The 18,756-nt window shown below is 42.9% G+C and overlaps 1 protein-coding gene across 2 annotated transcripts in view; it reads left to right on the top strand.

Annotated features, from left to right (window-relative positions):
- cwc22 (CWC22 spliceosome associated protein homolog) overlaps positions 1 to 18,756 on the top strand; it is a 279,770-nt gene that overhangs the window by 162,006 nt on the left and 99,008 nt on the right. For both annotated transcript variants that reach the window (XM_051930614.1, XM_028806203.2), the window contains exon 14: positions 1,562 to 1,646. In XM_051930614.1, the coding sequence (XP_051786574.1) occupies positions 1,562 to 1,646 (85 nt within the window). The remainder of the gene's footprint in view (positions 1 to 1,561; positions 1,647 to 18,756) is intronic.

Genomic DNA, 18,756 nt, shown 5'->3' with positions numbered 1-18,756 from the left:
TGTAATGGATGTCTGTCATCAGTTGAGATGATTTCCAGTTTCTTTAGCATTGCCCTCTGACACACACACACTAGTCACATTATCGACATCAGCCCCAATAACTTTAGCTGCATACTTTGCAATCTGCTGGAGCTTTTTTGAGTTTTGGTTTGTCAGGCTATTAAACCAGGCAATGAAACTGAAAGTGATCACAGACTGGATCAGACTGCGATAGAAGGACAACATGAGGTCCTTGTCTACTTTAAATAGTTTGAGTTTATGGAGGAGAAATAAGCGCTGGTTGCATTTAGAAAATAATTGTTTTGTATTTGTATTCCAGTTAAAATTGTTATCTAGGTAAGTGCCTAAGTATTTATATTCATTCACTATTTCTACCTCCTCTCCCAGAACTACAATAGGTGAACATACAGATTTCTGTCTCTTAAAATCAAATATCATTTCTTTGGTCTTTTTTACCTTCAGAGTGAGAGAGTTTTTATTGCACCAGTTTACCATACAGTCCACTTGATTTAGATGGTGGCTTTCATCCTCCCCAGATATGCATCCTATGATCATGGTGTCATCCGCATACTTAATAATGGAGCAGTGGTCATTGTTCTGTCTCAGGTCACTTGTGTACACAGTAAACAGTAATGGTGATAAGACACACACCCCTGTGGACTTCCTGTGTTTGAATGAATGACTATTGAAAAAGTGTCCTGAACTTTAACTGTCTGTGAACAATTTAAAAGAAAGTTCTGAATCCATAGTGTGATAAATGGGTTTACATTCATACTGTTTAATTTCCCAATCAGTATATGAGGCTATATAGTATTGAAGTAGGCCTGGAGTAATTACATTCATTGCATTCGTCTGAGTCCCGACCTGAATTGTGTGGGTGGTTACCTACCAGGTAACGTTTGTGGTATATATCTATATATATCTTGCTCTGTCACACCCACCACCTGCATGTCTTCTCTCAGCACATCCACAAACCTCCTCTTAGGCCTTCCTCTTCCCTGGTAGCTCTATCCTTAGCATCCTTCTCCCAATATACCCCTCATCTCTCCTCTGCACATGTTCAAACCAATGCAATCTCACCTCTCTGACTTTGTCTCCTAACCATCCCACCTAAGCTGACCCTCTAATGTCCTCATTTCTAATCCTGTCCATCCTCGTCACACCCAGTGCAAATCTTAACATCTTTAACTCTGCCACCTCCAGCTCTGTCTCCTGTGCCACCGTCTCCAGCCCATATAACATAGCTGGTCTCACTACCATCCTGTAGACCTTCCCTTTCACTCTTGCTGATACTCGTCTGTCACAAGTCACTCCTGACACTCTTCTCCACCCACTCCACCCTGCCTGCACTCTCTTCTTCACTTCTCTTCCACAATCCCCGTTACTCTGAATTGTTGATCCCAAGTATTTAAACTCAAAATTCACACCTTAACAAATTGATATTTTTGCAAAGCGCATGTTTGTATTTTGCTGGGGATGTCTGTAATGCATGGATGTTAAGTCCACACATTAAATTAATCTTTTCTTTCTCCCTGCTTGTTTTTTTTTTTTTTTTTTTAAGGAGAAGAGAAAGTTACCATCCATGACAAGACGGAGGTGAACCTGGTATCTTTTCGTCGGACCATTTATCTTGCAATCCAGTCCAGGTTAGTCAACTTCAGTAATTTGAGTTTTTAGTTTTCACCTAAATGGCTGTAAATGTGTTAAGAATTGATAACGTAACATTTGTGGGAAGCCCAAGTCTGTCCCAGAAGCATCGGGGCACAAAGCAAGAAGCAGTGTTTAGAGTGACTTCTATGTCTAAATTACGTTTATAACAAAGCATAATTACTGGAATAAGTAGAACTGGAGACAGAAGTGCAAATGAGGGGCCTGTCAGATGTGCTGCCGTTATGATGAATTCTGTTCATTTTTTTCCCAGTACGCATGTTATTAATAGGGCTCAGTGCACTGTGGAGATTGTAGAACGCCAAGAAGATTATCTGTATTAAGTAAAGCACACTAATGATATATTACAGTGTGTCATGAATAATAGTTAAAGATTGGAAGTTATTATCCCTAACGCCTTTTCTGAGCCTATTTTGTACACGACAGGATTGCAGGGATCCTAAGCCTATCAGGGCACCGTTAAGGCAAAAAGAAATCACATGCAGTGCCAACTATGCACACACACAACACACACAGGTGCTGACACTTGGCTAATTTGGGTCACCAGTCAACCGTATTACTTGCTTTTGATTTGTCATGGATTGCCCTGTTCCCTGATAAAACCCAACCACATACGAGGGACACTGAAAAAGTTTCTGCACTTTTATATTTTGTTGGAAACGGTGAAGGCCGGAGTAGCTATTGGTCATGAATGAGAGTGTCTTGTGACTAGTTCTGTCTGGCAAGCGGGCTGCCCCTGCAGTTTAGTATAAGAGTTGTCTCCCTGTGGTGAAGATGGCTGCGAAACTTAGAAATTGCACCAAAGGAGGAACAGCGTTCTAATCCTGTCCATCCTCTCAAGTTCAGCCCTTAACTGCTGAAATTTCTGCTTATGTGACAACTGTCCTGTCTTTGTTGATATCTGCTGATTTTCTTAATCCTACTAGAACATCCTGTGTATGACATCAACCTTCTCCTAGTGCGTTGTTTGTCTTTCATTGTTCACTTGACCTTTTTTGATTTCCTGATCTGCTTGAACATGTTTCTGACATTTATTAACCCTTTTATACTACTTCTAAGTTAGATGCTGAATTTTAATGTGGAAAGCATACCAAATCACTTTATGCACCCTAGGTCTCATTTTTCTTCCGCACACACTATTTACAGTGGGGAAAATAACTATTGAACACGCTTACTGAAATTTATTTAATACTTAGTAGAAAAGCATTAGTTGGTAATGACAGCTTCAAGACGCCTCCTGCGTGGAGTAATGAGTTGCATGCATTGCTCAGGTGTGATTTGGGCCCATTCTTCTACACAAACTGTTTTTCAAATCTGGAAGGTTCCGAGGGCCACTTCTATAAACTCTGATCTTCAGTTCTTTCGATCGATTTTCGATTGAGTGACTAGGCCATTGTAGCAGCTTCTTTATTTTCTTTCTCTGAAACCAACTGAGAGTTTCCTTGGCTGGGTGTTTGGGATTGTTGTCTTTGTGAAATGTTCCTCTCTCATTTCATCTTCAGCATCCTGGTAGATGGCTGCAGATTCTTATCAGGAATGTTCCGCTACATTTCTCCATTCATCCTTCCTTCAGTTATATGAAGTCTGCCAGTACCATTTGCTGAAAAACAGTCCCACACCATGATGTTCCCACCTCCTCTAAACATGGTGTGTGCAGTATCATCCAAAGAGTTCAATTTTGGCCTCATCTGAACAGACTCTATTCTCCCAGTGTTTCATTGGCTTATCCAGATGTTGAGCAGCAAACTTTAACCGAGCTTCAATGTGCTTTTTCTTCAGTCTTGCACAGTGAGCATTGATAGAGGCCATGGTGGTTGAGTGCATTACTTCTTGTTTTCTTTGAAACTACTGGACCTGCTAATTGGAGGTCTTTCTGAAGTTCTCGGCGTGTGGTCTTCGGCTCTCTGATTATTCTTTTGACTCCTCTGCCTGAAATCTTGTGAGGCGCAGCTGGTTGTGGCCGGTTTATGGTGAAATGATGTTCTTTCCACTTCCGGTGCTCACTGGATCATATTCAAAAAGACTTGAGGCTGTAATTGCTGCCAAAGGTGCATCAACAAAGTATTGAGCAAAGGCTGTGAATACTTATGTACATGTTCGCTTTTCATGAGAGAACTACGTAAACGGATTTTTTCTATAATTTGCTTGAACATTCCAGTTGATTTTGCGACATCTGCCATTGCGCCAAGTGTCATAGTTCGGTTGCGGCACCAATTTATTCATGTAAATCCAACGGGGCCGGGGCTCTCCTCAACTTACGCGCCAGCCTCAGTTTGAGTCGCTCTACCTCTCACCACGTGTTTTAGAGTACCTTCGCCTCTGCTTAGCTAGCAATACTTGTTTGTTCAGCAGACATTATCATCTAGTGATTGTTTTTGAGAGAGATCAGAGCTACGTGTGTTTTCGAGGGTAGCTGCTGATTGCCAGAGATAATACAGCCATGTGCTCTTCTCCCCACGTGGGGGACGCTTTCCCATCAGAGCTGAACACGATCAGCTACAGTGCCAATGTCTGACGTTGGAGCATACCTATCTTTCACGTGGCCAGAGGGTTTTTAAGTAATCAAAAGAAGTTGGGACACCTGTACAAATTGTTTGCTTCAACTTACAAGGCTTCATTTACTTGAATTGCTGCAGAACATCTGTAGGTTGTGACCTGTTAGTTGTTCCCTGAAGAAATGTCCCTCTCTTCAGTTTTTGCTCACCTAAACTTTATATTTAAACCTCTGGCAGTATACTGCCTACATTTTCACCATTTTAGGTCATTCTTTGCATTTTAACTGATTCAATTTGAGGAAAAACGGGAAAACCTGAGGTGTTCTAAAAGTTTTCACCAGTAGTTTAAGAGCACAAACCAACCACATCAGTTTTAAACAAACTGAAAATTCCATGTAGCCCATACGTTTGTTTTCATTTCAGCTTAATTCTCTGCAGGGTGCCAACACACACACACTTCCACCCACAGTGTGCCAGTTGATAAGCTGTAGAGAAAGTGAGTCACAAAAAGCTGCTTTTTATTCTGTGCTTTTTGCTGTGTTGATTCACACTGCCACAGTGCCAAGCTGTTTGTCCAGTAACGTGCCACTCCTCGTTATCACGCCAGTCAGCATGGCACAGCTGTGCAAATATTTGTGTTCTGCTGTAAGGTTTACCAGAGGCAAATACAGCATTTTGGCTTCCCCCCCCCATTGTAGTACCGTTAACGTTCATCTCTGGCTTTGATCTTTACTTAATGTGGACATTGCTTCAGGGTTTTTATTTGGGAATTCTTGCTAGCCGAAGTTGTTCTAATGGGCCCACTGATAGACAGGCTTGCTGGCGTGCCAGGCAGTTCAGATGTTGTGAGCTCGGCTCCTGCGGCTAGCGGGGGCTTTAGGAAGTCGAGCTTCAAGTCGCTGTAGGTGTCGTCTGCTTGTGAAATGCTAGACGGATGCTTATGTAACATTTAAAGCCTCCCGCAGAGCCGTTATTGACTTCCCAGAAGAACTTGATTTGGGAAAATGTCTGTAGCCGTCTGTCCATTACATCCAAGGTCCGATCAGAGACAACTAAAATCTGCTTGTAGAAGAGAAAAAAAATAGGACTACTTAGAAAATTGATCCAAATGCAACTTAAAGGTATTTCTCATGTTGAATTTTATAAACACGCTATATATATGCCTTTACCACCTGAACTTGTGTTCTACAATTAAGCAGTTTCTATAAATACATCTTGGCCACACTGACATTTTAGAATGGATGGTATGGAACAAATGCGTCCAGTTTTCAAGCCAAGACACTTGTCGAGTATTGATCCGCATCCAGGTCTATAGGTGTGACAGTCAGGTGTCCAGAAACCTTTGGCCGTATATGGACTGATGAAGAAGTCGGTCAAAACGAGGAAAGTGAAGGATTTTGCAATTTGAGATTCAATGCTTCCATGAATAACAGATGTCAAGATCAAGGGAGGCATTTTACTTGATCCACAAATCAAACAGTTCATCATTGACAAGCCAAGCAATTTGAAGATCTGCTAGTGAGGCCAGAGGAAATCACATGGAATGCATTCAAGGATGTTGTTGAGAATTTTTCTTTGCAACTGCAGTGGTACAAACTACACCCAGCTGAATGCCAACAGGCTTCAGGCATACAAAACCATGAACTGCAACATGGCGCTAAACTTTCTACATTGACACTTGGACTTTTCCCCCTTCTTCCAGTAAAGCTGTAGCAAACATGTTTAGCTTATTTGAATTAATGTAGAGTGTCAGCAACATTAAGTGATTAAACACACTAAATTCACTAAAGCGTATTATGCGTTTCTCCAAACTCCTACGTGATACAATCAATCTGAAAATATATTTGTGTTCAGCTTAAAGCTGCCTATCACAATCACCACAAATTGTGTTGACCAGTTTTATAGGTGCTTCACCACACCACCCAAGTGCTCTGCCATCTACAAAGTACTGAATGAGGGGTCTGGTACTCCTGTGAATGAGAAGTTTTAGTTTCTGATGTTTTAATAAACTTGTAATCCTTTCTGCAATCATCTTTTCACTTTGTCATTATGGGTTACTGAGTTTAGACTTCTTCTTCTTTTGGCTGTTCCCGGTAGGAGTTGCCACAGCAGATCATCTTCTTCCATATCTTTCTGTCCTCATCATCTTGATCTGTTAAACCCATCACCTGCATGTTCTCTCTCACCACATCCATAAATCTCCTCTTAGGCCTTCCTCTTCTCCTCTTACCTGGCAGCTCTATCCTTAACATCCTTGTCCCAATATACCCAGCATCTCACCACTGCACAACTCCAAACCAACGTAATCTCGCCTCTCTGACCTTCTCAATCTGCTGTAACTTGTCTCACAGTCAACCTAACATTAGAGCAATTAGATTAAATAGAGCAAAAAACTCACCACTCGCTAAGTGTAGAAAATTTGTTATTAAAATTTTTTTTAGTAACGGCTATGTCACATTAGACGACTTTTCCAGTGATTTTCTGTCTTCATCTTCACTTATGTAATCTTAGCCAGTCAGAGGCAGTTGGCGATGTGCTCTTCTAATGTGATGTACCCAATGACTGAGAACAGTTAGTCTCAAACAAGCTTGATTTTCGTGTTGGTTGGAGGTGCGTGAGGGTTGAGAACCAATGAGTGTCCTCAGTGCATAGAATGTAGTAACAGAATAAGGAACATACATGTTTTGAACCTCATAGATAGAAAAGAAGCTTGACTGTCTGATGTTTCGTGTTTTATGTACTAAAACAGAATGGAAAAGGAAAAGAAGGGCCGAGACCGCAGCTGAACACATCACAGTGATGAACTCTTCACAATGTTCTGGTACGGCAGCGACTCCATCAGGCAGCACTGGGGCTGAAAACCTCACAAACGGAAGAGTAGCTCCATTGTTTGATAACTCTTATCTTACATGCCATAACAGAAAATCGAAAAATCGGGAGAGGTCTCCCCTCGTCTTTCTCGTATTCTCAAATAAGGGGATGGATATTTGAGGAGTAAACCGCAAGACAATGATTGTATTTTTATATTATGTACATTAAAGAACCATTAACAACAAATCTAATCAAATTAGTAATATATTGAACAATAATTATAAAAGTAAAGTTGAATAAATCGGACTGTTCTAGCTGCATGAATAAAGTAGTACCACTTCCGGTTAGCGGAAATAGCTCAAAAGTTGATAGAAATCTATGTTTTGTACCTAATACTTGTATGCAAAATTTGGTTGACCGAAGTGAAAGCGTACTCAAGTTATCGTGTTTACACACACACACACACACACACACACACACACACACAGATATAATTCCAAAAATGGTATTTTCATACTCGGGAAGGTCAAAAACGTTGAGATTCGTCAAAATCAAATTTTTGAACAACTACAATACTTTCCCTACAAGAAAGTAAATCAGACTCAGGCATGAAGGAAGTGAGCAGGAAGCTGGGTGGAGAGGAGATTACAGTTTTGAGGTAAAGTCCCTCTGCGCAATGCACGTCTGACCGAGAACAACGTACTGTACAGGGAGAGACTGAACACGTGCGTAAATCACCGGCGCGTACAAACCGGAAGGGAAACGAAATAGAGCACAAAAAGTTCACAGCGAATGCACAGGGAGAGACTGAACACGTGTGGAAATCATCGGTGTGTATGAACCGGAAGGGACACTGGCTTGTTTGTCACCCGAGTGTGTGGTCATGAACAGATGCAAAAGTTTGGCAAACTTTTTGGTCGTAACCCGATTTGTACGTGTTCAGAGACGTTTGTGACCCGAGGTTCTACTGCATTTATGGCATAACCATTCTTCTATAGTACTAAGTTTCCTGTATTTTGTACCAAGCTGGATCATAAAACGAATCTGGTCATTGTTTTTTACCTTTTTTCGTAAAACAAGATGTATGTGACGAAGTTCACACATCTCCTAAAATAAAAATAAGAATGAAAAATATACATTCAAAAAGTCACGTACATCCTAAACAAACAGGACTATCAATCAAATTGTGGTCATCTAAGGTATCAACATCTGCCATGTCCCATTAGCAACTAGGTGTTACCAATTATGTTAAAATTTTTCTGAATTTGTAATGAATTCCATTTGAAGAATAATGACCTAATCAGTGGATTGTATAAATAGAGCGCAGAGGACACTTTTTTCTTTGCTAAAACACTGATATGATGCTTTTTGCCTCTTTGGAGATTTAGATAAAGAATAACGATTGATGCCTTCTCCTGCATGTGTTTTATTGCTTGAATTGGGGCATTCCAGTGGAGGGGGTGTCTGTATTCATAATTTTCTTCCACAGTTGTTTTGTAAGCAGTCGATGGAGATGCTGCCTAAGATTGAGACTTTCTGTGGTGACAACTGAACTGATAAGGAAAATGAGCCCATGACTGGCGGCCCTTTCAAGCATCTTTATGAAAGTCCTTGTGCCTTTTAGAGTTGTCAAGAAGACGTTAGGAAAACACAGGCCTCGGATTTGTAATTATTGACAATAGAGTCTGTGCAGTGGATGGTGAAGCCACTTTTGCATCATTTTGCTTTCCCAACCATCCATTAATTCATTCATTTTTTTTGTTCTTTATTTCACCTTATATAACTTCTTGTATAAGGAATTTGTTAGTTTTCGCATACCCCTTGGGGTCAGCCATTGTACAGCGAGCGCCCCTGGAGCAATTGCAGGTTAAGGTTCTTGCTCAAGGGCCTAGCAGAGTAGGATCTCTTTTGGCAGTAATGGGGATTCAAAATGGAGACCTTCTGGATACCAGCGCAGATCCTTAGCCTCAGAGCCACCACTCCACCCCATTTGTTATAACTGTTAATCAAATATGGGGTTAACGGGCAGGAGTGGAATGCAAATGATAGTCACCTCCTATACTAATAAAATGAATCTGTTTTAAGCAGAAAGGCCTATAAACACTTCTGGTTTATATCATTACTGACCTCTTTTTAAAATTGTTGTTTTAACCGTAATGTTTAAAGTGGTGTCCTTCAAGATCACTGCTTGGGCCGCTGCTCTTATTAATATATATAAATGATCTGACAAAAATATAATCGATAAGCTGCTTAAGTTCGCAGGTGATAACAAATGAGGTGGAAGGGCAGATAATGAAGAATCAGCCGAGTCGTTACAGTGAGGCTTGGATGGTGCGCAAGCGTGGGCTGATTTATGGATGATGAAATTGAATGGAAGTAAATTTAGATAGGAAGTACAAATGTGACCTTTAAATGCACAATGGGAGGTCTAAACATCAGAAGTACCCCTTATGAAAAGGACCAGGGAGTCGAGGTGGAGCGTTTACTATCTACATCCGGATAGTGGACAGAAGTGGTTCAGAATGCCAGTCAGATAGGATGTTGTGCCTTCAGGGTTCGATCTTATTCTCTCGTTGCCCATTGTTAGCCATGCTAACATTATCAGAGGGGTGTGAAAGTCTTCTAACTTACTATCCACCAACAGAAATAACAGGACAGGAGAGCAGAGTGGGAAGCAAACACAAGAAGCAAAGCTTAGCAAGGCCTATTTTACGGTGCCCTTGTCTTTTGTTAGACAGTATGGTGGGTCAGCCTCTCTCAATTAGAAGGGACACAGATGGCGAGAAATGCAGCTTTGGAAGAAGTTACAGTACTTAGGAGTGCAGGCGGTACATGTTGCTCGAGTATTGGCCCACCCTAAGCACCACTGCTATGGTATCACAAGCTCCCATGAGTCTCCTGTTCTCCATTGTGATTCAGATTAGAGTTAACAAGCGTTGATAGCAGAGCCATAGAATCAGTGAACCAAACCTCTGACTCCTTGTTTTCTGAGACCTCCAATTCCTCTCTTTGTAATTAGGCTCATATTACTACGTTGATTGAAAGCACACAACATACGAGGCACAAGGCACATCATCACTGCCACCGTGAATGGTCAGGCAACTTTACAGCACTCTAACCTGTCCGGGTGTAAAGGCTGTAGGATTACAAACACGCACCACAGATATTAACCCTTCGTACAATGCCAGTACAGCACCGGCTTCGTCCAGCAGCACAGGGGCCGTAGACCTCACAAACAGCTCGTCTGTCTGATGACTTGTATTTTACATATCGTAACAGAATGGAAGAAATAAATAAAGGCAAGAAACTGCTGCTGCACTTTCGGCAGGCTTTAATCTTACATATAGTGCCAGCTCCGTCTGGCTGCACACTGTTGGGTGAGCACAACTGCAAGGGGAGATCTGTGCACGTTTGGTAAATGTGACATGGCCTGCGATTAATAGTCGTGTAATCCGATATGGTGCAGCAACAAGATCGACATCTACAACTGGCAAAACTAACACTGTACGTGACAAAGAGTCGCATAATGTGACATCTGCTTATAATAATAACCCTTTTTTATATTGTGTTTTTCTTAAAATACTCAAATCACTTCAGTGAGTGTGGAGCCTCTTCAATCACCAATAATGTGTAGTATCCACCTATAAGATGCGACAGCAGCCATTTTTGCAGCAGTACTCTCACTAAACATGAGCTATTAGGTGTTTAAGGGGTGAGAGAGAGAGAGCCAATTAGAGACAGGGGATGATTAGGTGGCCAGAATGACCAGACCGTGGTGGGCAATTTAGCCAGGACATCAGGATACACCTTACTTTTTACGAAGCTCAGGGATCTTTCATGACCACAGAGAGTCAGGACCTCGCTTTTACGTCTCATCCAAAGGACTGCACCATTTTTGCAGTACATTGTCCCTTTCACTGCACTGGGGGCATTGGGGTCCACACACAGACCACGGGGTAAGCGCCCCCTGCTGGCTCCACCATCACCTATTCAAGCAACAACCCAAGCTTTACCTTGATGGTCTGCCATCCAAGCAGTGGCCAGGCCCAAAACTTACTTAGCTTAAGCAGGTTCAGGACTGAGTGGTCTTAGCGATGATAGAAGGAGATGAACCTTTTCAGATTAAGTAAACTGAGTTGGAGAGCTGACATGACTGAAGCTGATAAAATTTCGAAGGGAATTAGTACAATGGAGCCCAGCTGTTATTTTAAAACAAATTCAGCCACAGGAACTCGGGAGGTATATGATTGGAAACCTGTTGAGGGCTGATGTCGCACAAATACGGTATTAGAGAGTTTTTCTTCATGTAAAGAACCACCGACAAGTAGTGTGGTGGATGGTAGGACGCTCGGGGCCTCCAGATCTTGAGTTGATGTTATTGTAGACAATCTCTGTGAGCTTGTTGGGCTGAATCTCCTGTTCTCATCACAGTTGTTCTAAAATGTCAAGTAACAACATCCAGACAATAAAGTTTCACAGCCTTCTCCCACCAGGCCCGCTGCCCTTTACCGCTATGAATGTTAAGCAGGCCGTCTCTTCACGTTTGCCTCTGCAGAGCTCACTTTTGACGTGGCACACTCGACTCTCTAACTCTTAAGGTGCTGGTCAGTGAAGTGGCTGCCGGGTGTTCATTGTGCTGTAACTCTGCATTCTTTGTGTGGCTCTGTGATTATTTCATTCTTTTATTTTTGTTCATCACATACAGACTGAAATCATCCACATGAAATCTGCTCTGTTTTAATTACTTTACATTTTTGCGAGTTTGTGCCGTTTTCCTTTTATCCTGGCAGTCGTTTAGTGCAAGTACCGTCAAGTCATCATCATCCAGCTTTAGGCAAGCTGTGATACAAACAATACGGCCACTCCAGAATGGCAGGAATCGATGTGAAATTCCCCAGACTGGCGCATTGTTCTGTAAGAGCAACAAAAAATAAAATTGACCGTTTCACATTTCAGTACCTCGCCAACATTATACACAAAATTGCATGCCTTTGCAAAACATCAGCTCATTAAACTATTCATCTGTTTACTTAAAATGGCGAAATGTATGAATTCAGAAGAGAATAGAACTGCGATGGTGGGGGAGAGGGGGGCACAAAACAATACAAGCCCTCAACAATCAATGGATTCAGTTTGTGAGTTGCGAAATAACATGTCACTCTGAAAGTAGTTTGAGCGCCTGATATTCTGCCCCATTGTGCCATCTCGACAGGCCCAGGGCGCCACTTAAAAATCAATGCGATTGCACTTTTTGTTCTCTTAATCTGGTTCTCACTTCACTAGTGGGTTGTGGGATCAGCTCTACAGGCCAAATGTGCAGTACATCGGATCACCAGAAGATGGCAGTGCTACCAAAGGTCACAGATTTCCAAGCCCTTCTACGACAACTGGAGGTGTCACCAGGTCCTTGAGGTGGGGCGGTGGGCTCCTTGTACTTCTCAGCAAGTCCTTCCCACCTGTGCAAACTGAAAGGGTTATTAGAACTGGCATCGTTTCTTGTTATTTTTGGGTAGGGTGCCTGTTCTCAAACACATCAGGTGCTCGGTGTAACACTTGGGGGTCAGCTACATTATTTTTAATTTTTTTCCTCAGATTAAGACTTTGTGTGATGACAGCTGGACACTCAGTACTTTTCTCCTTCTGCAGTGTCAGCCACTTTTGCTTCTACAGGTTTTCCTTTCTTTAATTTGCATGTCCAGTTGTGCTCCTCATCACCGTCTCCTAACCGTAAGCTGCACACGTCTCAATCAAACACATAACGTGGATCAGCAGGGATCTCCCGGTGATGTTTTGCCAGTCTTAAGGTTTCCACTGCAGTGTAGCTTGTGACAAGTTTGAAGGTCAGGTGGCAGGTCCCAACACAGGAAAAAAAAACCCAATAATTTTAATAACCGCACGCAGGCTGTCGACATGCAGCATGAAGAAGGGGGACGACAACGGAAAAATGCTGACACAGCAGCACAAAATGCCTCCAGCAAGCAAAAGCAACTTGATTAGCGTGGATGATCGGACCGTGCCGCGCTCACACACACTCCGCAGTCGCAGAAACTGCCCACTCAGAAATGGAAGGGAGCCATTTTGGACTGTAATAGGGAAATCATTAGGGCCAGGTTAAAAATAAAAAAAGAGCCCCCGGGATGTTTAATGTTGGGTGGTGTAAAGGGCAGCCCTGACACAGACGGGCATAGGGCACAAGTTCAAATCACACAGGGCTTTTATTTTTTCTTTTCCTGTCTTCCCCGTCTCCCACAAGCACAACAACAAAACACAATTCTTTTCCTTTTTCTTTTCCCTTTTCTCCTCCACTCCTCTGGCAAGCTTCGTCTCCCTCCTTCCGACTCTGGCTCACCGAGTACTGTCTGCTGGCTCCTTTCATATGTTACCCAGAAGTGCTGCTGGTGCTTGATGACCACCTTCTGATTGCACTTCTGGGTGTGTTGAAAGGATCAGCCATACAGGCTCTGGACCAGCTCTGGACAACTCCATCTCCCATGAAGCCCTGCTGGAGTCCGAGGCACCACTGCAACCCATGGGGGCTGTCATCTAGCGTCCTGGAGGAGGTACTGTTCTACTCATGCTTGCTCCTCCGGTCCTGTCTGGGCAAGGACCCTGGCCATCTGTGACAGTGGTCAATACACGTTAGTAGATAAGGACCCTTCATAGGTTTCATTTAAGGCCCAAACATTCTTGACACGTGCAAGTTGATGTCTGAACTTTGTGAATTTTCTTGAGGGTTTCACTTCAGGTCTTCGGTGGTCTCTGTGGTCACTGCGCAGGGCGTCTGATGTTAAATGCATTTGGGCATGGCCAGTGGATGGAGATACATGCTGTTTGTTTCCTTCACAAATACACAGGGTGTGTATATCTCTACCTACCTAATTATATGTATGTGTTTGTTTAACTAAATATACTGTTTAAATATATACACACTGCTCAAAAAAATAAGGGAATACTTAACACACTGGATCTCAATGAATGAAGTATTCAAGTGGAAATCTGAGTAATCCTGTGTAACTCATTGAGAACAAAATGATGTGACAGCGGTCAGTGGCCACCAAAGTCATCAATCCACTGAGGGCTGACTCAACGTCACACCTAAGATCAAAAACTGAAATCCCAGGCTGATCCATCTTGAGTGAATTTTTATCATGTTAGCTCCTAATGCGACTCAGTAATGTGTGTGACCCCCCCAGTCTCTCTGGGCCTGCTCCTGATGAAACGGCAGATGGTGTCCTGAGGGGTCTTCTCCCAGACCTGATCAGGGCATCAGTGAGCTCCTGGATAGCCTCTGGCGCTACTTGGTGGCATCAGATAGATAGATAGATAGATAGATAGATAGATAGATAGATAGATAGATAGATAGATAGATAGATAGATAGATAGATAGATAGATACTTTATTAATCCCAAGGGGAAATTCCCATACTCCAACAGCAGCATACTGATACAAAAAACAATACTAAATTGAAGAGTAATAAAAATGCAGGTAAAAACAGACAATAACTTTGAATAATGTTAACGTTTACCTCCCCAGGTGGAATTGAAGAGTCGCATTATTTGGGGGGAGGAATGATCTCCTCAGTCTGTCAGTGGAGCAGGACAGTGACAGCAGTCTGTCGCTGAAGCTGCTCCTCTGTCTGGAGATGACACTGTTTAGTGGATGCAGTGGATTCTCCATAATTGATAGGCGCCTGCTCAGCGCCCATCATTATTATTAATTAATCATTATTATTAAGGTAAGATGTACCAATACATAGCATTCCAGAGGTTCTCAATTGGGTTCAGGTCTGGGGAACATGCGGGCCAGTTAATGGGATCCGTGCCTTTGTCACCCAGGAACTGCCTACACACTCTGGCCACAGGAGGCCTGGCATTGTCCTGCACCAGATGGAGCCCAAGGCCCACTGCACCAGCATAACGCCTGGCAGTGGCTCTGAGGATTTCATCCCAGTTCCTAACAACAGTCAGGGTACTGTTGCCTAGCATATGGAAGTCTATGTGACCCTCCAGGGTTATGCCTCTCAGACCATCACTGACCCACCGCCAAACCGGTCATGCTGGATGATGTTGAAGGCTTTATAAAGTTCACGACGGCATCTCCAGACTCTTTCATGTCTGTCACATGTGCTCGGTGTGAACCTGTTGTCATCTGTAAAGAGAATGGGCCGCCAATGGCAAAGCTGCCAATTGGGTTATCCTTTGGCGAATGCCAATCGAGCTGTAAGGTGATGGGCTGTGAGACAGGTCCCACTGGAGGTAGTCAGGCCCTCATGCCACCCTCATGGAGTCAGTCTGTGACAGTTTGGTCAGAAACATGCACACCAGTAGCCAGCTGGAGGTCATTTTGTAGGCTCTGGCAGCCCTCCTCCTGTTCCTACTCACACAAAGGAGGAGATAGCGGCCCGTCTCCTGGTATCTCCTCCATGCTCTTGAGACTGTGCTGGGAGATACGGCAAACCTTCTTGTGACAGCACATATGAATGTGCCATCCTGGAGGAGCTGGACTGACTACCTGTGCCACCTGAATGGGCTGCAGGTACTGCCTCGCGCTACCATTAGTGACAAGGACACGAGCAAAACTAGAGAAGAATCAGCCAGGAAGGATAAGGAGAGAGCAACTGTCTGTGGACACCATTCCCTTTTTGGGGGTGTCTTGCTGTTGCCTCTCTAGGTCACCTGTTGTCACTTTGCACCAAAGCAGGTGAAGTTGATTCACAGTCACTTGTGCTTCCTAAGTGGACAGGTTGATATCCCTGAAGCTTCACTGACTTGGTGTTAGACTGGGATGATTAAGCATTCCCTTCATTTTTTGGGGCAGTGTATATTGATGTGTGTGTGTGTGTGTGTGTGTGTGTGTATACCACATGGATGTGGACAAATTTGTTGGTCCCCTTCCAGCTCACTGGGAATGTTCCAAATGCCTCCTGAAAAGCGATTCAATGAAAAGCAATTGTCCCCTGTGTACCTGCATGCCTTTGAGATGTCACTGAGTAAAGCAAAGCAAATGGGACAAGAGATCAACTTTTGCTTCTTCTACCAATATCTTCTAAAATGGCCTGGAGACATTTGTTGGGGCCCCTAGAGAAGATCCTAAATCAGTTCAGTCGAGGTCTAAATCAGTAACTTCTATAACCAGAGAAATCTAACCTCGGGGGACCAATAAAACATAAACAGATTTTTAATAAGTTATTTTTTTTTCCAAAAAGCAAGTAAACATTCAGAAACCATGTGTGGAGAGATATGTCGACCGTTCCAACTTCCCCAGTAACGAGCGGAGCAGCCAGGTGTTACCAATCAAAGCGCACACGATTAGTTCATTACCAGGACATGTGACAACCTCTTTAAAAGCCAACGTTTTATAATTTACTTTTAAAATTCCATTACAGTGAAAGAACTACAGCAAACCTTTCACACATCCAGCAACTTCTTCTTTCTCTCTTATTTCAACTCGTATGTGGCGTCGTGGTGCCTGATCAGCCTTCTCCAAATAGCTCAGCCCTCCTAAGACAAGACCTTCTTTCACTTTGCCCATCCATCTCTGCTTTGGCCTCCCTCACTTTCTCTTCCCCTGATCTTCCACTCCCATCACTTTTTTTGTCCCATCACAGGTCCATACCATCTCAGTCTACTTTCCTGTCCTTTCTTAGATGTGTCGCCCACTTTTGTTTCCTCTGATTCTCATTTCCTTTTCTGTCCCTTTTTTTTGTAACTCCACAAGTCCATCTCCACATTCTCATTTCTGCCACATCCAACTTCTTCTCCTGCGCTGCCTTGACTGCTCATGTCTCAGCTCCGTACATCATTTCTGGTCTTATAGAGCTCATCTTTAATCTTCACCTTAATTCTTTGGTCACATGATACTTGTAATTGTTCCATCCACGCTGCACTCTGTGAGTTATCTCTGCATCTGATTCTCCATCTTGGTCTACCACTGATCGTCGATATTTGAGCTTCTCCACTCTTTTCAGTGGCTCACCTTGCCAGCTAACTTCAGAATCCTGATTGTCATTAAACCGCTTAAATGTTCTTATGTAATACGCTACCGTGGCTGTCCGTTTGTCTGTCCAGGATTTTAAATCGCCTGTAGCTCGCAAACCGTTTGATCTATTGACCTGAAATTTGGTACATACAGGTGCTGGTCATAAAATTAGAACATCATGACAAAGTTGATTTATTTCAGTAATTCCATTCAAAAAGTGAAAATTGTATATTAGATTCATTCATTACACACAGACTGATGTATTTCAAATGTTTATTTCTTTCATTAGTTGTCAGTTGTAATCATCAACATTAAAAGTCCCAAATTCAGTATCTCGGAAAATTAGAATATTGTGAAAAGTTTCAATATTGAAGACACCTGGTGCCACACTCTAATCAGCTAATTAACTCAAAAGCCTTTAAATGGTCTCTCAGTCGAGTTCTGTAGGCTACACAATCACGGGGAAGACTGCTGACTTGACAGTTGTCCAAAAGACGACCATTGACACCTCGCACAAGGAGGGCGAGACACAAAAGGTCATTGCTAAAGAGGCTGGCTGTTCACAGAGCTCTGTGTCCAAGCACATTAATAGAGAGGCGAAGGGAAGGACAAGATGTGGTAGAAAAAAGTGGACAAGCAATAGGGATAACCGCACCCTGGAGAGGATTGGGAAACAAAAGCCATTCAAAAATGTGGGGGAGATTCACAAAGAGTGGACTGCAGCTGGAGTCAGTGCTTCAAGAACCACCACACACAGACGTATGCAAGACATGGGTTTCAGCTGTCGCATTCCTTGTGTCAAGCCACTCTTGAACAAGAGACGGCGTCAGAAGCGTCTCGCCTTTGGACTGCTGCTGAGTGGTCCAAAGTTATGTTCTCTGATGAAAGTAAATTTTGCATTTCCTTTGGAAATCAAGGTCCCAGAGTCTGGAGGAAGAGAGGAGAGGCACAGAATCCACATTGCGTGAGGTCCAGTGTAAAGTTTCCACAGTCAGTGATGGTTTGGGGTGCCATGTCATCTGCTGGTGTTGGTCCATTGTGTTTTCTGAGGTCCAAGGTCAACGCAGCTGTCTACCAGGAAGTTTTAGAGCACTTCATGCTTCCTGCTGCTGACGAACTTTATGGAGATGCAGATTTCATTTTCCAACAGGACCTGGCACCTGCACACAGTGCCAAACCTACCAGTACCTGGTTTAAGGACCATGGTATCCCTGTTCTTGATTGGCCAGCAAACTCGCCTGACCTTAACCCCATAGAAAATCTATGGGGTATTGTGAAGAGGAAGATGCAATACGCCAGAGCCAACAATTCAGAAGAGCTGAAGGCCACTATCAGAGCAACATGGGCTCTCATAACACCTGAGCAGTGCCACAGACTGATCGACTCCATGCCACGCCGCATTGCTGCAGTAATCCAGGCCAAAGGAGCCCCAGCTAAATATTGAGTGCTGTACATGCTCATACTTTTCATGTTCATACCTTTCAGTTGGCCAACATTTCTAAAAATCCTTTTTTTGCATTGGTCTTAATTGATATTCTAATTTTCAGAGATACTGAATTTGGGACTTTCATTAGTTGTCAGTTCTAATCATCAACATTAAAAGAAATAAACATTTGAAATACATCAGTCTGTGTGTAATGAATGAATCTAATATACAAGTTTCACTTTTTGAATGGAATTACTGAAATAAATCAACTTTGTCATGATATTCTAATTTTATGACCAGCACCTGTATATACAATGTGACGTCTACTATCCGCTTTCAGGGTGATGATTGTCCTCCAAGGTTGTTCCTTTTTTTATT

The sequence above is a fragment of the Erpetoichthys calabaricus genome, chromosome 8 (genome assembly GCF_900747795.2).
Source record: "Erpetoichthys calabaricus chromosome 8, fErpCal1.3, whole genome shotgun sequence".
Classification (NCBI taxonomy): Eukaryota; Metazoa; Chordata; class Cladistia; order Polypteriformes; family Polypteridae; genus Erpetoichthys; species Erpetoichthys calabaricus.
Note: the sequence above shows the minus strand (reverse complement) of the source record. Positions and strands in the feature narration are given on the sequence as shown.